We start from the raw sequence: 25,832 nt of genomic DNA on the forward strand, positions 1-25,832 counted from the left end.
AATTCATATAAATCATATAAGGTTCATGGTCGGATTTTAAATGAATGTCTAGTGCTTATTGCACATATTTTTAGTAATTTATTGTTTGTCTGTTTTTTTATAATGTATTAAATGAATTTTCATTATTCCAGTAAAAATATAAACTTGATCAACACAGTGCGCTCTCTCTCTTTTTATATTTTTCTTTCTTCAATAATAATAACTACCTGAAAATTGGACTATTCAAATATGCAATGAGAGGACAAAGTAGTTTTTTTATATTTTTTAATCATTTCCCCTGAATACGTTACTGTAGATGTATTTATACCAGTAAAAGTTGTGCATCTCATTAGATTTTTTAGCTCATTTGAGATTAGAAAATAAATTTCACTATGACTTTATATCATATTATTATTATTAATGAACCCATAATATTTTAAACTAACTTACTACTTTCAATAAATCTCAGTGTACTTCTTCTGTTGATTTAATTTCAAATGGAGAATAAAAATATTCAGATTATTGTTCTGTAATTTAAATGTATTGTATGTCCCCATGTTTATAGATTTGAAGCTTTATCTTAGTATTGAAGACTTCTTTGAAAATTTAGACCTCACCTTGCCAATATCACGGCTCTTGGCTCTTAGCTTGTTGACCTGGGATTCTGCAATGTCAGCACGTTCCTCAGCCTCCTCCAGCTCATGTTGAGTCTTCCTAAATCTGGACAGATGCCCGTTTGCTTGTTCCTCCTAAAAATATAAATATACAATATAATAAAAAACTCGGTACTTGTTTCCTAGCACGGCCACCCCGATTTCCATCGGGGTGGTCGTGTCGGAAAAATAGCGACCGACGCGACCGACGCGACCGACCCGATTTTTTAATTGAATCAAATGTGAATAGGGTCCCTGGGACCCGATTTTACATTGGATTCAATGTAAAATATTCCCTAGACCCCCAAATTTTACACCGTAAACCCCACCCCATGATTGACGCCAACCCTGCTATCCACGTCGGCGTGGAGTTGAGAATATAAAGTGTGGCGAGCGCAGCGAGCCACCGAGCCCGAAGCGTGGCGAGCGTAGCGAGCCCCGTGAGGGGACGCGTATAACTTCACAGGTATACACGTGCGCTCGCCACGCTTCGGGCTCGCCACACTTTATATTCTCAACTCCACGCCGACGTGGATAGCAGGGGAATGAAAAGGTCGGAGGACGCGCACCGCCGCCCCTCGCGGGCTCGCTGCGCTCGCCACGCTTCGGGTTCACATCAATTGTGGGGTGACGACGGGGCCATATATAATGTGAAATGGGTCATATTGGCCCATTTCACATTTTTTACTATGTCAGATGGACTTAATCAAGTCCATCTCATCTTGTGCCATTATAATGGCACAAGACCGACGCGATGCTCCCGATTTAAATGTTAAAAATTATTTTAACATTGAAGCCTATGGGGAAATAGCGGGCATCGCGTCGGTGGCGTCGGGGCCAACGTTAATGGTCGCGACCGACGCATCGTGTACCTTAACTTAAAGGTACACGATGCCCAAGATTGTGGCCGTGCTAGGAAACAAGTACCAAAAACTCTTTTGTGGTTTGTGTTTATTGTGCAGCTGAAAATACAAAAAAAAACCTCTAAAATGTTATGACTATTAATGTAATAAGTTCTACTTACAATTTCTTCTGTTTGTCTCTTGTATGCTTTGACTTTTAGCTGCAGTTTGTCAACTAAGTCCTGAAGCCTGATAACATTCTTCCTGTCTTCTTCTGACTGTAATGTTATAAAGAAACAGTGGGAAAGAAAGATTGTTTATCTGTCCCTTTCTTAAATCTAATTAGACAAAATTTCTAACCGAAACTTTTATATACAGTATACATATATATATATATATATATATATATATATATATATATATATATATATAGAGTCACTGTCAGTCCGGCACTCGACCTCTCGTCCAGCAGCAACCTGGGTGCCCTCCGGTGGTTAGATGTAGAGAGCTGTAGCAAGCAAGCAGCGGCACTCAACAGGATTTGCAAAAAAGTCAAAAGTGGTTATTTATTGCTCCAACGTTTCGGGGCTCCAAACTGCCCCTTTGTCAAGGTGTACAAACCAGTTTATACACCTTGACAAAGGGGCAGTTTGGAGCCCCGAAACAGTGGAGCAATAAATAACCACTTTTGACTTTTTTGCAAATCCTGTTGAGTGCCGCTGCTTGCTTGCTACAGCTCTCTCTCTCTCTCTCTCTCTCTCTCTCTCTCTCTCTCTCTCTCTCTCTCTCTCTATATATATATATATATATATATATATATATATATATATATATATATATATATATATATATAGTAAAGTTCTCCCATCCGGGAATGTGCACCCCCCACACTATCAAAGAGACATGCTCTGATAAAATTCAAAGTGGGTCTTTAATTCATAGGAGAATATCAACAGCTTGTGTCAAAATCTGTGAGCCCCTGTGGGGCTCACAGATTTTGACACAAGCTGTTGATATTCTCCTATGAATTAAAGACCCACTTTGAATTTTATCAGAGCATGTCTCTTTGATAGTGTGGCGAGTGCACATTCCCGGATGGGAGAACTTTACTACATTTGACGGCACGGATCCTTCCTGTACCCTCTATGCGCACCCCACCAATACTTTATTCCACAAGTGAGAGTGCGGTCAACCCACGGAACTATATATATATATATATATATATATATATATATATATATGTGTGTGTATCCACAATATTCCAACTCGCGCTGAAGCCTATTTCACAAATATGTTTACAAATATGTTTACAATGTGACACGATTATGTGCTCGGCAGCCTCACCACTAGGTTCCCTGAGGGATAGGGAACAAACAAAGCCCAATATTTTTACCCAATAGTGGTATGGCGCCTAAAATAAAGTCCAAATGCACTCTTGCAAGATCCACATCCAGTGAAGTAAGCAGGAGATGTTTTTCCAATAGTTGTTTATTAATCTTCACAGGATTGTCAGATAGAAACGCTTGTAGAGAAACCAACGCGTTTCATCTCATAAAGACTTCATCAAGGGAATACAACAGTCTTGTGATCATGAATTTGCAAGGTCTGTGGAACACTTCCTTTTTTATAGAGATGTTTCCCAGAATTTTTTATATAAGGACATGGTATTTTTTGAACCTATGTTTAAGAATATGCACCAATACCAATTGATTGGTTTGAAATATGCCAATTCTTGTGGCCTCTAGTATAACAGGTCTTAGTATTGCTGTCAGCCTCCTCTGTGTCGGAGTTAAAAGAAGTTTACCTAAAACGTGGATGACAATCCTTCATCCAAATAAAAAGAGCAAATAAATATCCAATCAGACTTTTGACTGCTTCAGAGAGGCTAGCATATGTGTGTGTGTGTGTCTTCATTTCTATGGATTAGTCATATTTTGCAGTGTTTCCCAGTACAAAAATGTCAATAATTTGCAAATTAATTATTTATATTTACTATTTAGTTTTAAACAAACTCCTCAATAGCCCAAATACATTTACCAAGTTCGTTTTATTATCCATTGGATGTATTTCATTTTTGGATCCTTTACAAATCAAGAATATCAATGTAGCGTAAATACTGTATATTTGTGTGCAATTAGAGTACTTTTCTAATTGTGTCATAATGAAATATGTTAAATGAAATCTGCACTCACCTGGAAAGTCAGCTCTTTAACTCTTCTTTCATACTTGCGTACGCCTTTAATGGCATCAGAACCTCTCCTTTGTTCTGCATCAAGCTCATTTTCAAGTTCCCGTACCTGCAATTTTAAGATAAATTTAAGAGACAAATGTGTATAGTGTACAGTATATAGATTTATCACCTGTCCAGAAATTTCTTAATTGTCTATTGGTAAATAGATTTCAGTAAAAATTCTTCTTAGCCATTGCAGACTCACTCTAGCCTCCAGTTTCTGAAGTTGCTTTTTGCCACCTTTTAAAGCCAACTGCTCAGCCTCATCCAGGCGAAGTTGCAGGTCCTTCACTGACTGCTCAAGGTTCTTTTTCATCCGTTCAAGATGAGCGCTGGTGTCCTGTTCCTTCTTCAGCTCTTCAGCCATCATGGCAGCCTTGTGATATCGGAAAAACACTATTTAGTAAAGAAATGTAATATTTTGTTGGTGTTTACATTGATATAAAATCTTACATCTGTAATGGCCTTCTTAGCTTTATCCTCTGCATTCCTAGACTCTTGGATGGCCTCTTCTACTTCAGTTTGCAATTGAGAGACATCCGTTTCAAGCTTCTTTTTAGTGTTGATAAGACTGGTATTCTGATGAGCAAATAATGGCATACTGAGTTCCACAATTATCAATTAATGCACATAGCGAACAAAATTCATGAGAGCACATATTCCCAACCTGAGAATGGAGCAGTTGAACACGCTCTGTGACATCAAGCAGCTCTTGTTCAGCCACCTTGCGTGCACGATCTGTCTGTTCAAGTGCAGACCTCATCTCTTCAATTTCTGCAGTCATGAGATTGTTTCTTCGCTCAGACATAGCCAGTTGTTCCTTAAGATCTTCAATTCCTCGCAGAGCATCGTCAAGATGCACTTGGACATCCTAGTTAGTGAAAATGTCAAAATAATGTTGTAATCATCAATATTTTTAAATAAAATAAATAGCATTTAAGCATCTTCACATTACATACCTTGAGTATTCCCTGTACATTTCTGAGTTGTTTCTGTGACTCTGCAGCCTGGCGGTTGGCATGGCTCAATTGGATCTCCATTTCATTAAGATCTCCCTCCATCTTCTTCTTCAGTCTTAGTGCATCATTCCTGCTTCTGATCTCAGCATCCAAAGTACTCTGCATTGATTCCAGGGCTCTCTGACTATTCCTCTTAATTTGATCAATCTCTTCATCCTTTTCTGCCAACTTTCTCTCAATATCAGATTTGACTTGTGTAAGCTCAAGTTGTACACGGAGAATCTTAGCTTCTTCATGTTCCAGAGATGCCTCTGCTTCTTCAAGGGCTGATTGCAGGTCAGCCTTCTCCTGCTCAACCAGTTTCTTACCTTTTTCCAACTCGTGAATGGTTTTTCCTGACTCTGATATCTGTTCTGTAAGGTCGGTAATCTCCGCTATAAGAATAGAAAGTTAAAAATACTTTTAAAAAATTGATTTCATCCTATTTGAAAACTCTGAGACATATCAGTCAGAAACTGCAAGTGTTGGGTAAATATAATGTTATCACAATCTCAAACCTAGATAATCTTCAAAATGGTGTTAAAGAAATGTATACTTACATTGGAGATTTTTGTTTTCTCTCTTCAGGGTTTCCAGTTGGTCTAATGCTTCCTCATATGAGTTCTTCATCTTGAAAACCTCAGTGCTCAAAGACCTGGACTCCTTCAGAGAAGATTCTAGTTCAGCCTGGGTTTCCTCATATTTCTGTTTCCATTCAGCCAGAACCTAAACAGTTAAAGTAATATAATAAATCACTGTGCAAGTATGAGTTTTGTGCCACAGGTCAATATTTGGATTAAATATTGTATTTCAAGACCTATGAGTCATTTTCACTGCTCAAGCAGACTATCAATATCAAAGATTTGTTTAACACAAACCTTGTCAAAGTTCTTCTGCTTCTTATCAAGTGCAGCACAGGCTGAGTTTGAACGTTCTACATCAACCATGAGATCCTCAACTTCATTTTGAAGTCTCTGTTTGGTCTTCTCCAGAGAGGCACACTTTGAATTACCAGCCTCAATTTGCTCCTCAGCTTCTTGGAGACGCTGTGCAAGCTTCTTCCTGTTATACAAGTAGTCCATTGTTGAAGGTTGCACTTAATTTATTCTTAATAGTTATATATGTTTATTGTAATTGTTTTATCATATAGTTTCCTAAGTACAGTACTAGCTATATTAAACTAAATTACAGCCCCAATTGCTGCCATACTAAGTAAACACTTAATAGAAATTCATCAAACATACTTTTGTTTAAAACTGCATGCTTCATACATAAGCTACAAAATGATTATTATTTAAACTGCTATTCATTTTTTTCTTTAGGACCCCAATAATATGAAACACAACTATTCCATTCTTTGATCATACAGTAACCAATGTGTTTAATGCGACACCTACTTAGCATCTTCCAGTTCCTCTGTGCGCTGAATGGCATCTGTTTCATATTTTGTTCTCCACTGTGCAACTTCACCATTAGCCTTGGACAGTGCCCTCTGAAGTTCTGCTTTGGCTTCCTGCTCCTCTTCATATTGCTCCCTGAGTAGATCACAGTCATGTCGGGCGGATTGCAGGCCATGAGCCAGCGCATTCTTGGCCTTCAAAAATATCACACAGAAAGCTCTTAAAATGTCTTCAAAGTTAGACAAAAAGGTTAATTGCTTAAAAACATATTTTTACCTTTGTCTCTTCTTCAAGATGCCTCTTCAGCTCTTCAATTTGTTGGGTGAAAGCTTGCTTTCCTCTGGAGAGCTGAGAAATTAATGACTCTTTCTCCTCCAGCTGACGAGAATATTCACCTTTGTGGGGAAATTAAAAGCAGCACAAATGAGGAATTTGGGTTTACAAATATGAAATGAGCTAACAAGATATGTTCATTGTAGATAATTACCATTCTCTGTTTGAAGTCGTGCTTTGTGTGTATTTATGTCATTTATTACTCTCATATGTTCTTCTTCTTTTGTTTTTATCTCACTATATTGGTCCTCTAGAGTCCTGCAAATCTTTTCCAGGTTTGCCTATTAAATAAATACAATGGTTATTTCTTATGTCCTGGTAAAATCTTTCTTCATTTGATGACTTGTTTGCTAAAGTAACAGGGAGCAATCTCAGTGTATTGTCATCTTCAATGTATTGTACTGATACAGATGTGTCCTCATACACCTAGCCTCAATATGCAGTACAGCGTGAGATAGCTGGCACAAGTGAGAAACCAAATCCTTTGCAAGTATGCTAGTGTCTGCTATATTTTATTGCCAGAAAAATGCACCTTAGTCACAACATGATTAGGACTTACCAGGAGACAGTGTTGAATAATTTGATATGTGACACTAGTATATTGAGTGTGTGACTAAGGGGGTTATTCTGGTTCAATTGGTCCTCCGCATGCACGCATTGAGGGCCGATGTTTTGTTTCTAAGCATTTATGTGCATGTGCATGTGCCAGGTGCGTGTGGCCATGGCAAACAGAGTGTTCACCGGGGGCACGCACCCAAGACTGCGGGGGCCAGGGGGGGGCATGGAGCAGTGGGCCAATGGATATGGCCATGGGCACGGCCAGCATTTCATGGACGTTTCTATAAAAACGTTGTGATGGTGACCTGTCGAGGGTGTGCGCATATCTAAGGGTCCTGAGAGTTACTTAGATATGCGTGTATCTTCCACATCATTCGATGGTCGGTGACCATCGAATGATGTGAGTGTCGCCTCTTAGTCTGCGAATGGTTGTTTTGCCAAAACATGCATTTGCGGCCATGCAGGCAACGTGACGTGCACAGAACTTGTATTGGAAAGATGCTGCATCTGCTCCATAATATTATTATTTTAACATTTTCGTTATAAGATGTCACAAGTGGTTTTCAGTGCTGTACATTTGGCACACATTAGACCAATATAGGGTACACAGAACTAGACATTATGGTAACAGAAAATCTAAAACAATGCACAGGTAGCAATAAGAACCACAAGGACTATGACTTCAAAACAACATAGTCCTGGTAGGAGTACAGTACATGTTACATGTAGCATTATTTATATTTTAATGTGATTCAAACAAAATCACCAATAAAATTTCAAATATACTTACTTTGGATTTAGAAACAGATTCCAGGTTACTGGCAAGATCATCCACCTCCATCTTAAGTTCACTCTTTTCTTTCTCCAGTTTCTGTTTGACACGTTGAAGGTTATCAATTTGTTCTCCATACTCAGCTACACTATCAGCATGCTTTTTCCGCAGAACGGCAGCAGTGGCTTCATGCTGTAAGGTTGCCTCTTCCAGGTCACGCCGCATTTTCTGGAAGTCCGCCTCGCGCTTTTTGTTCATCTCAATCTGAGCAGAAGTTGCTCCACCGGCTTCCTCCAGGCGCTCACTGATCTCTTCAAGCTCCCTAGAGAGATCGGAACGTTGCTTCTCTGCCTTGGCACGAGCTGCTCGTTCTGCCTCAATTTCTTCCTCCAGTTCCTCAATACGGGCCTTTAATGTTCAAAATTATAAACAAAAAATGTTAAATATAAAAGGGTACTTTATCAAACTAGAAATGTAGTTCATTTGCAAACTGGAAATGTACCTGGAGCTCCTTAATTTTCTTCTGTAATTGAGCAGCTAATGCCTGTTCATCTTCAATTTTACTCTGTAGCTGGTTTATTTCAAAATCCTTCCTGTTTTTAAAAAAACAGAATTTTGGAAAGCAAAAAGACTTAGGGCACATTAAAGTCAGTGGGCATCGAACTTTTGGGGACCCTATCAAAAAGACGATAAAGTAGCGAAGTTTTAAATAAAGTATAATGCCATATTAAGGACATATGAGCAGTATGATGGCATAAAGGGACATGTGGAAATATTAAACTATTTTATCCTTACAGATATATGTAGCTACAATCATTGTGGCTGCCATATGTCCGTTAGTGTCTGTTTGGTGCAGCAAGTCATACTGGCGACTCAGTGCGCTGCGCTGGGTGGCCAGTTACTGTATTTTCATTGAGTCTTGGAATCGACTTCCAAGAGGCCCTGGGAATTTACCCCATCCCCCCTCCTTTAACCCAGCCCTGATAGTGCTTCAATGGCCACACATGGTTAGTAAAGATAACTAACTTTTTAACTTTTTCATCCAACTGCTGCCTATCATTTTCTAAATCCATTGTAGACTCCTGGGCCAACTTCAAATCACCCTCCAGTTTTCTTTTGGCTCTCTCCATGTCCATGCGAAGTTTCTTTTCTTGTTCCAAAGATCCCTCAAGCTGTAAGGATATTTATTTGATGGGTGATTTGGATTACTAAACTACAATTAAAGTTTTTTTTATAATACTTGTCTTTATTCTACTCACATCATCTACTTGCTGTTCAAGCTTAGTCTTTGCTTTGGTTAAGGTGTTGACTTTGTCTTCCTCAGCTTGCAGATCATCCAAGGTTTGCTGATGGGCTTCTTGTAGAGCTTTCTTCTCCTTGGTCAGTTTGGCTATATTTTCATCAAGCACAGCCATCTCTTCCGTAAGATTTTTAACCTATATTATATGTGTGTGAAACGATATCATGTAGTACTGTATATTTAATGTCACTGACACAGAAAGATACTGTACATTTGGTAAGTTTGTATCAGCACAATGCTAGTTAATCTAATCTAATTGATATGATTAATTTATTAAGTGTAACTTAATAAACATATCAACAAATTATATCTTGCATATAAGTAAAATACCTTGTTTTCTGTTGCATGTTTTTCCTTTTCTACTTTGGCCAAAGTCAGCTCAAGATCATCAATGTCTTTTTTCAATTCAGAGCACTCATCCTCCAGCTTCCTCTTCTTAGCTGTTAGCTCAGCATTTGATTCTTCTTCATCTTCTAGTCTCTCATTAAACTCCTTAATTTTAGCTTCCAGCTGAATCTTGGCTTTGATGAGACCTTCACATCTTTCCTCTGCATCTGCCAGGCCCTCAGATTCCTGTAAAATACATTTATTATATATGTTAATGATACTGAATCACTCATATTTTGCGTTTCATGTTTCAGAAATTATAGTATGTTTATAAGGACCACACTTACAGATGTGACTTGAAGCTGCAGATCATTCTTCTCCTGAAGAATGGAGACCATCTTTTCTTCCAGCTGTTTTCTCTTTGCTTCTGACTTTGCCAGAGCTTCCTTTGTCTTCTCAAACTCCTCCTTCATGTTGGCCATCTCTTTTTCAGATTCAGCACTCTTCAGTAGAGGCTTGATCTTGAAGTACAGTTTCATCCATGGCCAATGTTTAACATTCATGAATGAGCGAACATTGTATTGAATGCAGAAGATAGACTCCCTAAATTAGAACATATTTAGATCTGTTACATTTCTAGCAACTACGGGATATTTTGTAGCTCTTTTAAAATGTAAAAAAAATACTGCACCTCCTTTCCATCATCTTCCTAAACTCAACTCTCATGAGATATCCTCTGCACATAGCCTGAGTACGAGTAATCAACATTGCAAGCTTGTCATCTCGCATCTCTTCAAGGGTACCCAACAGACCAGCTTTGAAGAACACCTTAACAATAATACAATGTATTTACCTAATGGTAACAACTTAAGTGGCTGGTTTAGATAAATTAAAACAAAATGTGGTATCCCAGCTATCCTTTGATTATGTACTATACCTTGGTGTGTCCAAACTTGTACTGTGTATGGTCAACATCGATAGAACCAAGAAGTTTCTCTGAAGCCTTCTTACTGTCAATAAACTGGCCTTCAGGGATTGCACTTGCATTTAGAATCTTGTATCTGAAACAAATTTAAAAAAGAAAAAGAAAATATGTTTTTAAACCTATTACACTAAAAATAATTTGTTCATTTCCAAAATAAATTGTATAAGATTTACGTTTCATGGTTACATTTTTCTAGTATAGTGCATAGAATATGCAAAGTTTCTAAAAGGCTTGTGATCATGGTTATGGTTATCGATGTAAATAAAAGCATATTATTAGAATAGAGGTCCTAGAAGCAGTTAAACTGAATAACTGATTAGCTATTTTACAGAAATTTGGAATAGATTGGTAGAAAATCATGACATACATTAACTCTAATACCTAAAAGGTGCACATTTATAGAGGAGTTGGAGTAAGTGACCCATACCTTTGTTTGAAGTCACCATAAATGATTCTGCTGGGAAATCCTTTCCTGCAAATCCTGATGCCTTCAAGTACACCATTACAACGGAGCTGGTGCATGACCAGATGATGGTCCATAGTACCTAAAGATACAAATTTATTAGCCATTTAAACTAGACTTTCTCGTGACTAAAAGTTAAAATAGTTTAGTTTACTTACCTGGGGTCTTTGTTTCATTGGGGATCAGACAACGTACAAAGTGGGGATGAGTGCTTCTTAAGTTGCTCATCAGCTTGTTCAGATTTTCCTGTACATATATAATTATAAGTATGGATACATACAAGAAAATACATTAAGATATGTACATTTTGGCATGAAAGACAACTACATTTACCCTAAATAGAGCAGACACAGTCTGGAAGGAGGAACCCTTCTTCTTTGCACCCTTCTTGCTTGCAGCATCTACCAAAGAACAAATTATATTTAGTATATTTTATATGGAAATTTAGCAATTGTATTATATGTGTGACTGTTATGACTGTAGCTTAATTTACAATGAAGATTTTATGGTTTGTCTACTGAATATAATACCTGCATCTGTAGCAGCATAGGAAGAATAGAGGAAAGACAAAAGCTTCACTGAAGACTTCTGGTAGAGCCCAATAACGGTTTCATTCAGTGGATCCTTGTTCTTTTCAAGCCAGCCAGTGATGTTGTAATCTACTGTCCCAGCATAGTGGACCAGAGAGAAGTGGGCCTCGGCCTTTCCTTTACCAGGTTTAGGTTTCTGGAAGTTGTTGGACTTGCCGAGATGTTGGTCATACAGCTTGTTCTTGAATGAAGTGTCTGTTGCCTTGGGGAACATGCACTCCTCTTCAAGGATGGAGAAGATGCCCATTGGCTGATCACAGAAAAGCAGTTATTAATTCTTAATATTCATAGTAGTGTGATGAAATTTTGAACAGTATCATTACTACATTATTGTATGTTTACATACATTTTACAATTATGTATTTTGTCATTACATATACAGTATAGTCAGTTTCTAAACTCATGAAACAAACACACACTTGATGTAAATCTAATATATTAACTTTGTATTAACATATTTATCACTGTCAGGAAAATTGCCAACTCTTAGTTCAATAGTATGACATGATATTGAGCTATATTGCTTATTTGAGGGCAGTATAGAAAACACTGCATAGTTTAGGTGAGGCAATTCTACCAGTGTACTGCTCATTTTATTAAAAAGCCTTTTTGATATACATCCTGCAGAAATACATATGGAAGAGCGGAATTCAGGATGCTGTTGGTCAGAAGACAGCAATATGGTGATTAGAATCCGGAACGGGATGGTAAGAATACTTACAGCACCCTCTCTCCCTACCCCCCTAACTCTCCCTATCTGATGCCAAACCCTCCTCCCCCTACAGCCTAACACTTACCATCCCTATTAGTGCCTAACCCTCCACCTCCCAAAGGGTTAGGGTTAGGGTTATAATTGGGATGCCAGCTGTCCGGATTCCATTGTTGGCATCTCCATTGATGTTGGGATTCCTGCACCTGTGTTGTGGTAGTCGCCCGTTTAGATATTTATAACAAAAACGTAAAGTAGCCACATTTGAGGCTAATTTAATGACTGTACTTTGCATCAGTGCCATAATGTATACTGTACCTTCTCAATTAGCTCAATGCAGGCAGCCAAGTCCATGCCGAAGTCAATGAACTCCCACTCAATTCCTTCCTTCTTATACTCCTCTTGCTCCAGTACAAACATGTGATGGTTGAAGAACTGTTGCAGTTTCTCATTGGTGAAGTTGATACAAAGTTGTTCTAAGCTGTTATACTGTCCACAAAAAGGCAATGTACCCGATTAAAGTTACATAAATGTAAAGGATGCACATGTCATAAAACACGTCATATTTCACAATATAAGTTAAAGTACTGTATGTTACTTACATCAAAGATCTCAAAGCCAGCAATATCCAGTACACCAATATAGTGCTGTCTTGGCTGCTTAGTGTCCAGCTGCTGGTTAATACGGATGACCATCCACAAGAACATTTTCTCATAGACGGACTTGCCTAAGGCCCCAACATTGTTATTAACCTTTGCAGAAGATATAACATTGTTATTATTTTGTTAAAGCATAACTTACATTAACTTTACATTAAAACATCCTGTAATACAACCAAGAAAGATATTTACCTGCTGGACAGTTTGACCTTTGGTCACATACTCATTTCCGACTTTGACTCTAGGGTAGCACAAGGCCTTGAGAAGATCAGCGGAGTTGAGACCCATCAGATAGGCGCATTTGTCAGCAACTGTGAAACAGGTGAAATAATTAATAAATAAAGCAGCTATTAAAGATATTTAATCTCCATCCACAGTATTGCATCTATTAACTGCAAGTATGGTAGTCAATATGTGCAATTAACAGCTGGACTTTGCTATTTGTGTGAATGTCGTCCACAACAATCATTCCATCTAATGCTGCTTTACATAAATCACAAACCTCATTTGATATTTTTTTATAACATTGCAGTAAAATACATGTAGAAGAGCACAGTATGCTAATATAAAACATACAAATAACATTTAATTATTTTCAGCAACTATTGGCACATATTTCTTTATTTGTAAACGTGTTGAAAAGAGCAATAGACTTTTTACTTTTTATGAATTATATTTTAAATGTTCTTATAGACAGTTGATTTTTTTTTTATATTATTTAGGCTGTATTTATCATTGTTAGTCTGCAAATGGAATCCTTGAATTCCTTTAAATAACTCAATATGGGGTGGGATGCACTAAACTCCAAAATAGGGGTCAAACCTCCAAATACTGACATTTATGGAGGTTTGCAATTATCCCAATATGTAATAAGGTGTATAACAGTGGATATCAGTTATATGAGCTGTTAACCGCTGACACTGCAGTCCCTATAGAATTTTATGGGGCTGAGAAGTGCTGGTATGCGTCAAGATCCAGAAAGCAAAACTTTCCAGATCTTGTGCATAGGGATGCCAATTCTGTGCCAAAATTGTGGCAATGGCAGGCAGCAGCAGGACTGCATCCATATGTCTCTCCCCTTATCACTCAGTCCTTCTCTCTCACTGTTTCTCTCCTACTTATTTCTCTTTCCCCCAGTCTTACCTATCTCTCTCTCTCCTACCTACAGCTGCCCCTGACAGATTTTTAGCAATTTATCTCCCCCCTACAGCAGCCCATCCCGAGTACCAGCCTCCACTTGTGTCATTATTTAGCATCTGTCTAGTCTGGCTCCCTGAATACTCGGGTGGGTGATCATGGCTGGATGATCATGGGAGGACAGCTTCCAGGCTCTGCTGAAGACTGTAGATGGGTGAGGATGGGAGGTTGCTGCTCAGCACTGCCTGGCATTTAAACACCAACTGTGCATGCACTACCAATACTGAAATCCTAGGATTGCAAACACCAATCCTGGGATTGATATCCCGGTGATTTTTTCACAAAATCCTAGGATCCAGCCAATCCCAGTCACAGGATTTGCCACCCTAATTGTGCCCAATAGGCGATGCCATCTATTGCATGTGCATAAGGTCTCCTGGGCCAAGAAGTTCTTTCTTCACAAGGGACAGCTCATATGTGGGAATAATTCAGGTTTGATCGCATAAGTGATTTAACCCACATTATGGCGGTGTTTTTATTATGAGCATGCATAGGATGGCTCCTACGATCACAGATGATTGACAGACAGGCATTTGCAGGAAGGGCCAAGTGTGAAGTGGCTGCCGTTTTAGTAAAATGGGGCTTGTTGCCCCCATTTTCAGGAGGGCCAGGCCAAGGAGGTATGTACCTTGTCCTGCATTTGCACTTCTTAAGGATCACATATCATAGTCTGCAGCAAGCAGCTTATCATATGGGATCCTATCTGAATCAGGCCCAGTGTGCTATAAGATAAGATGTATTGCATAGAAAAAACAATACATGATACATCCTGCCCTGTAAATGTATGAAAACGATGAATGAATCAATGATTGGTGTTATAATATTATGATATAGCTAGGAGGCGTTACTCACCTCAAATATGTGGTATATTTAATGTATATATCAACAAGGTGACCCTTAAATATGCCACAGGAACCCTTACTCACCTTCTGTGCCATCAGGCTCAGCCTGCTCCTCTCTTTGCTTCTGCTTGAACTTCATGTTACCATAGTGCATTACAGCACCGGTCATTTTGTAGATACCGACCTTCTCATCTGCATTGAAACCCAGGATGTCAATGGCACTCTGTAATCACAAACAGAGCAACTTAGTAACATAATTCCACTACCACCTTTAAAAACAGTGTGTACGTGAAAAAAAAGTATTCCAGTTTTATGAACGTACATCTGTAGCCATCAGTTCCTCTTGGTCATCAATGCTGGCCACAGTAATCTCTCCTTGGCTCACAAAAGGGAAGTCATATGGATTAGTTGTAATCAAAAGCATGTCTAGAGGAAAAATAGAATGGGAAAATTTGATATAGGAAAATTCTTCCAATATAATGGGTTATTCCATAAATACTTTGAGGGAAGGGCTACTTTAGACCTGGGGAATACACAAACAGTAAGTAGTGAAGGCACTTGTAATAATGGGGCAGATGTATTAAGCCTGGTGCAGAAATAAGGTGGAGAAAGTGAAAGGAGATAACACACCAGCCAACTAACTGCCATGTTTCAAACACAGCTGATTGGCTGGTGCATTATCACCTTCCACTTTATCTCCACTTTATCTCTTCACTAGACTTAATACCTCTGCCCCAATGTATGGACAAAGATGTTAACATATCCAAGTTTGTGTTGTATGTCTTTGTGTTGTGTGTCTTTTGCACAGAAAGGAAATACAGTATATACATTGTTATACTATACGTAATTCATATAATAAAAAAATCATGCTGTCCTACTTCCCCATTATTTAAAGGACACTAAGTCTAGTGACCTCTATACAATATAGGGAATGACACTTAACACAGAGAGCTTTCTCACTTTGCATAGTACATACTAGTATCAGGACTAATTTAGTCAGAAGCCAACTAACCTACCAATATGTACAGTATTTAGATGATGTCTGTAAATGACACAGACATAGGTAAAACATGCAATTTGTAAGAATTTTTACCCTGGGTCAGAACATATCCCAAGTGCAATGCTAACCAATGTGCGATTATGCACATTATGGGTAACACAATTACAGCCTTTTAACTCTTTACAAGGCTTAAGTATTGTGGGGAAAATCCTTAAAATAATGAGTTACCAATAAGCTCTGGCCTCTTGTTGGACATGATCTGATAGAAGATGTGGTAGCTCCTTTCTGCAGACAGCTGGAATGTTACTCTGGATTTTTCCAGAAGATCTAAAACAATCAAGAAAAGTGTTCATGATTGGAATTCAGAGTTCCTTCATATGGCTTAACACTTAGCTTAATCACTCTTTAAACTTACATGTTTCAATATCAGCTGAGGAAAGTTTTCCTGTTGTGCCAAAATGGATTCTGATGAATTTCCCCTAAATGTCATACAAGATGTATTACTGTTGTATTGCTGTTTAGGAGATGACATTGTGCTCTCAAAAAGTGAGATACTAACAGTGGCAGCTCCAGAGGTGTGACTGCAGCACAATCCAAAATTCAAATAGGAGAGCCACACCTACTGCTAGTGAGTCAATCTGGAATGGCAGTATTTGAATTTTGAACTGTGCTACGGCCCCACATCTGGAGCCTCACCTGGATATTAATGTTCCATGTACAACTGACCCCACACCCAATGAAAGACAACAATAAATTAGCAATAAGCAATGAATAATAATAATAATAATAAAGAACATTTGTCAATAAAACTCATTCATAAGTTCATTCATAATAAGATTCATATAGGTAACTCATTCAATGCTGCTAACATGTTCCGCAAAACCCATTTGTCTGCCCAAAAATATAGAAAAACTTACAAAACGTGAGGAATTGTCATTCCTGACAGTCTTGGCATTGCCAAAGGCCTCCAGCAAAGGGTTGGCAGAGATAATTTGATCCTCCAGATTGCCCTAAAATGTTTTAAAATACAACTTATGACTCATGACAGGTTGATAAATATTTACTTATCGTACATTTTAGACTTTATTTGAATATAATATATAGCAAAACAGGACTTGAGTGCCAAAGTTGCTGTGAGAGATGTGCAAAATATCTGTTAAAAATGGCAGCCTCACCCACAGCAACTGTTTTATTGGCTTGCAATATTTAACCAAATTTGAATTAATTGACTTCAGATCATTTGCCAGCAATAACTTGACTACGGCCCTGGCATTTTTAGAGGATATTTTGCACATCTCTTACAGCATCATTGGCACTCAATGGGTTAAACTGCAAGGAAGGTTACAAAATGTAGGGATATGATGAATAATCTACCTTGCCTCCATTAAAGTATCTAAATTAGGATCTTTTCCCTTGTTTATTCGTCTTATAAAGACTAAAATTACAATACAGTATGTGTCTCTAGTAATATGAACAACACTTATACTAGTATAAATGTATATTTGCATTTGTGTTAGAGTTGAGTTGTACAGTATATATATATATATATATGCTTCACATACTTTTTGTGCTACATCTCATCTCATTGCATTGCAAAACCTATGCAATGCGATGAGATGCGATATTTTATACAATAATTGTAACTTGTATGGGCACCTTAAGAGACATCAGAAGACCCACTAGATCTGAAATTTTGGTAAGATTGGATAAATAATATCTTATTGTTTTATCCCAAACAAAAAATGAACTTAAATTATGTTAGTATGGTTCACACAGCTATATATACTGCCTTAATCAGGGTGTAGTAAATAGTTTTAACACTCACCTGAATCTTTCCAGGAGCTTGCTCTTTCTTCTTATCACCAATAGCTGCAATTGTAGCAAAGTACTGGATGACACGTTTCGTGTTCACAGTCTTCCCGGCACCAGACTCTCCCCTGGGACACATAGAATACATTAGCCTTGTATTCCAGAGGTACATTTTTATTTTCTGTTCAATCTGATTAATTCATATAACTGAATTTTAATTTGCTTTCCCACTATGGAAGGTATTCAATCCCCGCCGCTTTTTCTGATGGGGGAAATAGTGGTGGGCTCCTATTCAATACTGTCTTTCCCGACAGCATTGAAGCCACAGTTTACACAACTTTAAAAGCAGTCGGGCTGTTTTGCTGAAAACAGCCGTGGATTGTCGAGACAAAAGCCAGATCTTGACAACCCATAGCTGTTTTCACAGACACACCCCTTTTTTGCAGATAGGAAGGCGGGACATCCCGTCTGCCGATAAACCGATGAGCAGACTGAAAACGAACCAGGGTTCTGACTGTCAGGACATCCCGACAGTCAGGACCCGGAATTGAGTACCCCCCTATGCCTGTATTTATATTTATCATACAAATATTGGCTTTCTAAACTGTCCCCTATCCAATAATCACATCTCATACACAGATAACGCTATATATTCAACACTTTTAGTATACAACATGACAGAATACTGTTACCTTACACAAATTATCCCACCAATGCCATACCAACACCCTTTGTAGTATCTCCATAATTTCCGTACTTCATGCAAAGCTAAACTATATTGTGTTTATTGTTTTTATATTATATAATGTAGTATGTTCCTTTTATCTGTTAAGCATCTTGTGATCTATTCCAGAAAGAGCACTATATAAATGTAATTATTATTATTTATTTATAAAAATATGGGCATAATGGTAATTTGAATATGGCTTGAGGATTGAGGCTATTTCAGTTGCCTCCTGAAGATGTGAGCCAGGTTAGGGGATCATTTCCCACTATGTCTACATACATACATGTAGCCAGACTGGACAAAATGAATCCACTAGTGAAGAACCTGAATAATTTGGCCACAATTAGGGTCTATTACTGTGGTCTGGGAATACCCACACCCACAGACGAATAGGCAATATCTGTCAATAACTATTGCCTCCCAGTTGAATATTACAGCATATGACACTTCTTAATAGAGATTTATAAGCATTTTGTGAATATGGTTGTTTTACTCACGTGATCAATATAGACTGGTTTTCCCGATCTAAATATAAAAAAATTGAATATTTCATATTAAATAATACCCTACGACAATAAAGTTCTCAGGACAGTTCCCACCATAATAAATATTTTTTAGTTGAATAAAATACTAAGGTGACACTACACAGACTTTTTTTATAATTAGATTTTTTTTTCTTTAATTATTGGTATATGTTTAGACGAATTTTACCTCTTTACAGAAAAGTAAAATGTATTAATCTAAATATATATAAATATATATATATATATGCAAAAAAAATAGTCACTTACTAATAAGATTGCAATTCAAGCTGGGTACACACTGGACAATGCTTGCACCCAGCCAATATCATAACTGATCAAACAATAGATCTGCCATGCTGTGCGCACTGAATGATTTATAATGCAATATATCATTCAATTCCTTATTTGCTGAGTCATCCTATTGGCTACACGGGACATCCAACAGGACAACCTGGCAAATGAACCATGTGAGCATGCAAACATGGGTACACATTGGACAATGTGCCCGATATGTCACCGTGTACCCAGCTTTGGTAAATAATTTCCCTGCAAACTATATGTGCTGGCCTAGGTGACTTTATGATACCAATAGATTCAGCTATACTTCATTGCTGTTTTGTATGTTGTTAATCATTGTCGCCAAGTGTTCTGAAGCTTATTGCTGTATTATGCATGACATAATACATACTGTATTAACACTTGGGTAAACTCACCAGTTAACATGGCCTGATAGGCATTATCAGAGATGGAGAAGATGTGTGGTGGGGCCTCCTGACGCTTCTTCCCTCTGTATCCAGCCACCACCTCGGGGTTGTACACAGGCAGCCACTTATAAGGGTTGACTGTGGCACAAAAGAGGCCAGAGTAGGTCTGTGAGATACAAATCATGCATCATTTAGAGAGCTGTGCTCTATTTTGACCCAGTAATACAGACATAAGACAATAAAGAAAGTATCATAACAGTAGAGGAAATATTGCTGTTGCAATTGGAAAGAATTGATTTAATGGCAATAAATAATAATAATAAAAAAAATAAGCTTATATAACAACTTCAGGGTACCTTGTAAATTTAGGAATATATTTATGATAGACCTGTTATATATTGTACATTTAAAGTGCATATGAACTTACGTAGATCATCCAGGCTGCATAACGCTCTTTGAGGTTATACAGGACAGCTGGTTCATTCAAATGGGTCATCATCGCCATGTCTTCAATTTTATCATACTTGGGTGGGTTCATGGGGAAAACTTCATCTTCTTTCACTGTTACAGTCTGGAAATAACAGGGATGTACTTTATGATAAGATGCTAATGCTCTGTAAATCCTTTTAAGAAAAGCATTCATTCCAATTGTAAACTCACGGTGTTGTCTTCCTTCTTTACGGTTACTTTGCCCCCCTCTCTAGCTGTGATGGATCCCTTTACATACATTTCCTTTTGGTCAATCACAAAATAAGATGTTTTGGCATCAAAGGGGCGATTTTGTGCCTCAATCCTCTCTTTCTCTGATTTTCGGAGGAAAGGGGCTGCGACCCCAAAAATGGCCATCTCAGCGTCACTACTCATGATTGCTGATTTTCTGTGAACAAAGGAAAATGGCTGTTAATAAGTGACATTAAAGGACACCTATCCTCAGTGGCATGATCTTTCAATCCTACTGAAACTAATCCTGTCAACTTAATGTTATGAGAATTATTAGTATGGCAACAATCAGAGTCCCATATTGATATTCTAAATCAATACAGGATCGTACTGTGTATATACAAAAATATGCATACATTTTCTTTTAACTTGTGTATAATATTGATATTCTTGACTATCATTAGTCTATACCTCACGGGGGGATGTAAGTGCAAGAACCAGCAATTGAAAGAGTTTGTAGAAGATTTAAATCAGATATCAGATATAGAGCAAAAACAACCTTATTTTGCCATGTAACTGATTGGCGCTTTAACAATAATTGAGAACTTCCTGGTTCTCACACTCTATTGCATCCCCCCCTCATGGCCAGTAGCAGTCAAAACCAGGCCCCGTGCTTGGGAGCTACTGCTCTGAGATTCTCAGAAGACACTAAAAAGTTCTGTAAAACATTCTGTCTGCAACTATTAATTTGATCTTTCTAAATATACTAACACAAAATTAAAGGGAAACTACAAGCAAATGTTTCAAATATAGAATGCTTTGCTTATGACAGAGACACTCTTTAATGATCTTACTGTACATTCATTTTGCAATGAATATTGCTGTCTTATGCCTTATTGTACAGTACAATTTCATAATAAATAATTTTACTCTAGACTAGTCACTCACCTCTAGTCCTCCTTCAAGATGTAAAAATGAAGCCAAGAAAATGTCAAGAAAAAGAAGCTGAAGAGAAACAAGATACATGAGTACAGATTCTTACTTTAATCTTCCAGGGGGCTAAAAACTTCATCACATAGATTGTCTTACAATACATGAATATAATCACTTTACAAAAGCGAGTAGAGTTTAGAAAACATATCCAGACTAGGGTCTTAATATTCAGTAAGGACTTTTTTTTTCCTGTTGGGAGCTAATTTTAGGTGCTGAGGCCTGACAGCTGGATCTTCATTCTATCTATGCTATTTCTGTATTGCTAATTAAATCATTTAAGAGTAAGTGGTCTTTGCGTAATTGCAGAGTAGAGAATAAAGAAAATGACAGACAAATGGAGCTTATTTAATGTCATGGTATACTGGTATTTTAGCCCAATACAGTATAGTAGCACAGGGAGAGGATACCCTTTACCTGAGATAAGACTTCTACTCAATACCTAGCCCCGCAGGCAATGATAACATTTGGCTGTTAGTGGCCATATCTGGTGCTCTCCTGCAATATCTTCCCTATGCAAGTAGGGAGAAGCTACTTTTTGCATATATAAGTAAAACCAGATGTCCTCCTATGCTATCGCCATTTATGATACGGAGGAAAATACTTTAATATTCAAATAAATCCTTTTTTTTTTGTGAAAATGCAAATTTACAAGATTACAACTAGATCGCCCAAATGTAAAAAGCCTCCAAGTATGGCGGCCTTGTGGGATACTGGCTGAACTTGGATTTTTTTTTAAAGGGGCAGTCATTTGCAATGCATGGGTTTGCCTTGTAAATGACTGCCCCTTTAAAAAACCCTATCTAGGCTATTTACATTTGGCTGGAAATGTCATACACACAGTTATAGGTAGTGTACTAGGAGCACATAAGAAAAAATAGCTCCATACAGACAAATGAGACAGCTCTGTGGGTGCTTGAGCACCTCCATTATTTGTGCTGCCCCCAGCCATAAGTTTGCAGTCATATAGTGGATGTAGAATAAACACCTCCATTCATTTTAAAAGGTTGGAGCCTTTCAATACAGATGCATTCATGGAAGTAGCCAATCAGATTTTTACTCATTCATCTAAGAGTAATCTTGTTGGTTGCTTGCTATGAGCAAGATAACAAGAACTTATTCATCTTTAGAGGTACCATATTTTACCCATCTGCACCAGATTTGGCTTCAAGCCCATATATCTGGTAATCATTAAACAAAGTTCCAGGATTTCTTTTATCTAATTTTGATGTTATTATTAAAAAATGTAATTCCCAAAAATGAGTATTCCACGACCTATTGCACTGTGACAAAATTGGCTGCCAGGAGCATTTCTATAATCCAGGAGTACATCCACACAGGTCTGTTGTCTCAGTGGCATTCTGGGACCTGTGATACACGCTTACCTCCAGATGCAGAGCCAGTGAAGGATAGGTGTTACCTTCAAGCCAAGTACTTTTATATTCACACAATTGCTAACACAGCAAATTCAATCTCTATATTTGGAAAATCAAACTCGACCACAGCTGTAAAAATGTGTTGAGGCTATGATTTCCCGTCTGTTTAGGATGGGTAGGATATAATTGGCTGTCAGTTTACACACAGCCATATGGTCAAAACATTTTGCAGGGATTTGATGTTAGTCTGTGTTACAGCATCCTAGATAGACAGCCCCTGAAACAGGAGAGGGCAACGAAAGCAGCACTGAAGTCAGTACAGAATCCATTCAGTGGGAGACTTTACACACCGGCTGCAATGGTAATTCCCAGCAACAACTGCAAATATGCTTATATTACTAACATTACTTTACACATTAACTCAAGATATATATTAAGTGGTAGAAGCATTACAGTTTAATTAGAACAACATCATTTAAAGTAGATAAGAGACAGGTCAATAGTTTATAGATAGATAGATAGATAGATAGATAGATAGATAGATAGATAGATAGATAGATAGACAGACAGATAGATAGATATGTATCATGAAGGGACTTGATGGTTATGCATATTAAACTTTTTTCTGTAAATCTTGATGAAGAGCACAGCAAAGTCTTTCATTAAGTCTATGATATGCTTAGCCAATAATGATATCATCAGTTGATTTCTATCATATATATTATTTCTAAAAGGGGATTTTTGGTGTTGATCCCTTTTTCTCCCTTCATACTTAACCAAAATGAGGTACCATTTTAAAGATTAAGTTCTCTGCTTCTGAGGAATTGTTCATTTAGAACTGCAGCTATAAAATTAGTTGTATTTTATTCACATGCAATATTTTCCCACGGACCACCTAGTAATAGTATATTTAAGATGACAAACCAAAATAAAAAAACTCAAAGAAAAAAAAATGAAAACATGGCCAGTGCAGTGAAATAGGAATTAGAATATTAATACAGACTCTCTTATCTACTCCCTTTTCTCTTTCTTGCTCACTTTCCTTGAATTCACTCTCTCTAACCTGTGCTCTCTTTCAGTGTATTTTTCTACTCTCTTCCTTCTACTTCCTCCCTCCCTCCCTATGCCCTCTATCTCCTTTCTTTTCATTTCTGTCTAGCCCTTCTTTTCATCTCTCTACCTTTTTCAATACCCTCTCTCTCTTACTCCCATCTCTATCCCGTTTCACTCCTTAATCTCTCTATCTTGGATTATCTCATCCTCGGCAGTGGGACCAAGAGTTCCCCCAAGGTGCAGAACTGCAGTTTGATTTGCTGTCCCAGTATTTTGTGTTCATCTCTTCCAGTATGTGCACTGCTGCTTGAGGACTGGTCAAGTTTATCCTGTGTATCTGTACTAATGTGTGCCTGTTTGTGGGATAACAATCCGCTGAATATTTGTGGCGTAAAGTATGACAGTAAAAGGTGCTTGAGGTGAAACCAGATTCATATATTCTTTTTATATGGTCATATACATTTCTGTGCATATGTAGTACATTTATATTGAACTAGAGGTACCTGTTTCCTATAGGGTTTATTTTTTTGTACAATTCCTCCTCTCCATGTTCTAAGGGGGTTATTCTGATTAACTCGGAAAGGCACAATCACTCTCTAATGGGCAAAACCATATGCACTGCAGGTGGGGCTGATGTGCAGAGTGAGTTACATTTGGGTGTTTTATTGTTTCTGTGCAGGGTAAATACTGGCTGCTGTATTTTTACACTGCAATATAGATATCAGTTTGAAGTACAAACCCCTCCCAAAGCTAACTCTCTCTGCACATGTTACATCTGCCCCAACTGCATATGGTTTTGTCCATTAGAGAGTGATTGTGCCTTTCCGAGCGAAACAGAATAACCCCCTAAGTTAGGAGATCCTTATAACCAACACTGCAAAGATGTCTCCAAACAATGGTAAATGGCTCAGTCACATTGACCAACTTTACACATCAATATTAGAACTTCTGGGGCCATATGTAATTGGGTACGAATTTGCCGTGGGTGCAGGATCCCAGAAAGTTTCTAAAGTGGAAATCATTTACAAGGCAAAGCCATGCCTTGCACTGATTGCCTCTTAAAACAAAAGAAGCAGAGATCAGCAAGTATCCTGCACCTCTGGAGAACTTGGACCATATTGCATATGCTCCTTAACATTTATCATATAAGTGACTTCAATTATGTACACCATGTATTCACACCAGATGCTTTAAGTAAACTGGTGTTACACTGGTACATGCTTTCAGTGCAGAAAATAGTAATAGTTACAGAGCACATAATACATTTTTTATCTGGAAATACATTAAATGCTAAATAATAAGTTTGTAGTCATAAAGTTTTGTGCAGCTATAAAGATCTATTTCATAGCGTACCTGAGAAGTACATTTTGCCAACCTGGATGTATTAAACACTAGTAAGCAAATGCTTCGAAAGCTAGTCTGCTACCTAGTGATTGCGTCTGTGTTTGTGCATGTGTGAGAGAGAAAGAGATGTAGTTTCACTCGCTGCCAACAGATGGCAGTGTTTCGGAGACACACAATCAGACACTAGACATATATAGATAATAATAATAATAATAATAATAATAATAATAATAATAATAATAATAATATTTTGTACCATGGAATAAATAAAATATCCCTTATTTAAAAATATCACTCCTGTCTCCCCATTTAGGCCCATATTCAGTGAGAGGATTAAACTGTGGGGATCGCCGAAAACAAGCGACCCTTCCCACTTAACCCCTGTGCCGGCCGCTCACCCTATTCTCTATTCCCTGGGAATCCTCGCTGTCAGAGGACGGCGAGGATTCCCCCAAACAACGAGGTTTGCGGCTATTGCAGGGAGCCCGCTGCATTTAGCTGCGAGCCTCGCTGTTCTGGCGGCCGCACACGCTGTTTCCCCACTGCTGCAAAAACCTAACGAGGGAAAACAGGCGCATGCAGGGGGTCAGTTAAATACTGACCTTGCAAGCAGTGACAGCGAGCAGGCAGCCCTGCTCACTGTCACAGCTTGCAAAAATCATTGAATATACCCCTATCTCTTATGGCTACAGTTATTTTCTATTTGTTCTACTTGGTTTCTAGAATTGTATGGATGACAGGTTTCTAGATTACATATCCAACTCTATGTTTGTAATTCTTATTGCGTTTGTTGTATGTATATATTAAC

At 37.9% G+C, this 25,832-nt stretch overlaps 1 protein-coding gene across 1 annotated transcript in view; it reads right to left on the minus strand.

Annotated features, from left to right (window-relative positions):
- Positions 1-554: 554 nt before the first annotated feature.
- Positions 555-25,832, minus strand: part of LOC146009678 (uncharacterized) — a 72,957-nt gene continuing 47,679 nt past the window's right edge. The window contains exons 39-75 of the mRNA XM_083150135.1: positions 20,262-20,478; positions 20,029-20,172; positions 19,611-19,767; positions 18,871-18,898; positions 17,663-17,774; positions 16,755-16,847; positions 16,253-16,316; positions 16,066-16,164; positions 15,160-15,263; positions 14,922-15,060; positions 12,991-13,109; positions 12,742-12,891; positions 12,458-12,628; positions 11,359-11,680; positions 11,174-11,241; positions 10,999-11,086; positions 10,805-10,922; positions 10,330-10,453; positions 10,084-10,220; positions 9,740-9,995; positions 9,396-9,638; positions 9,025-9,201; positions 8,792-8,937; positions 8,268-8,358; positions 7,784-8,173; positions 6,590-6,716; positions 6,379-6,497; positions 6,100-6,296; positions 5,581-5,764; positions 5,263-5,428; positions 4,664-5,097; positions 4,372-4,575; positions 4,158-4,283; positions 3,910-4,080; positions 3,667-3,771; positions 1,657-1,752; positions 555-728 (exon numbers count right to left, since the gene is read on the minus strand). Coding sequence (XP_083006261.1) covers positions 555-728; positions 1,657-1,752; positions 3,667-3,771; positions 3,910-4,080; positions 4,158-4,283; positions 4,372-4,575; positions 4,664-5,097; positions 5,263-5,428; positions 5,581-5,764; positions 6,100-6,296; positions 6,379-6,497; positions 6,590-6,716; positions 7,784-8,173; positions 8,268-8,358; positions 8,792-8,937; positions 9,025-9,201; positions 9,396-9,638; positions 9,740-9,995; positions 10,084-10,220; positions 10,330-10,453; positions 10,805-10,922; positions 10,999-11,086; positions 11,174-11,241; positions 11,359-11,680; positions 12,458-12,628; positions 12,742-12,891; positions 12,991-13,109; positions 14,922-15,060; positions 15,160-15,263; positions 16,066-16,164; positions 16,253-16,316; positions 16,755-16,847; positions 17,663-17,774; positions 18,871-18,898; positions 19,611-19,767; positions 20,029-20,172; positions 20,262-20,478 — 5,860 coding nt within the window. The remainder of the gene's footprint in view (positions 729-1,656; positions 1,753-3,666; positions 3,772-3,909; positions 4,081-4,157; positions 4,284-4,371; positions 4,576-4,663; positions 5,098-5,262; positions 5,429-5,580; positions 5,765-6,099; positions 6,297-6,378; positions 6,498-6,589; positions 6,717-7,783; positions 8,174-8,267; positions 8,359-8,791; positions 8,938-9,024; positions 9,202-9,395; positions 9,639-9,739; positions 9,996-10,083; positions 10,221-10,329; positions 10,454-10,804; positions 10,923-10,998; positions 11,087-11,173; positions 11,242-11,358; positions 11,681-12,457; positions 12,629-12,741; positions 12,892-12,990; positions 13,110-14,921; positions 15,061-15,159; positions 15,264-16,065; positions 16,165-16,252; positions 16,317-16,754; positions 16,848-17,662; positions 17,775-18,870; positions 18,899-19,610; positions 19,768-20,028; positions 20,173-20,261; positions 20,479-25,832) is intronic.

The sequence above is a fragment of the Crinia signifera genome, chromosome 6 (assembly GCF_055691185.1).
Source record: "Crinia signifera chromosome 6, ASM5569118v1, whole genome shotgun sequence".
NCBI lineage: Eukaryota > Metazoa > Chordata > Amphibia > Anura > Myobatrachidae > Crinia > Crinia signifera.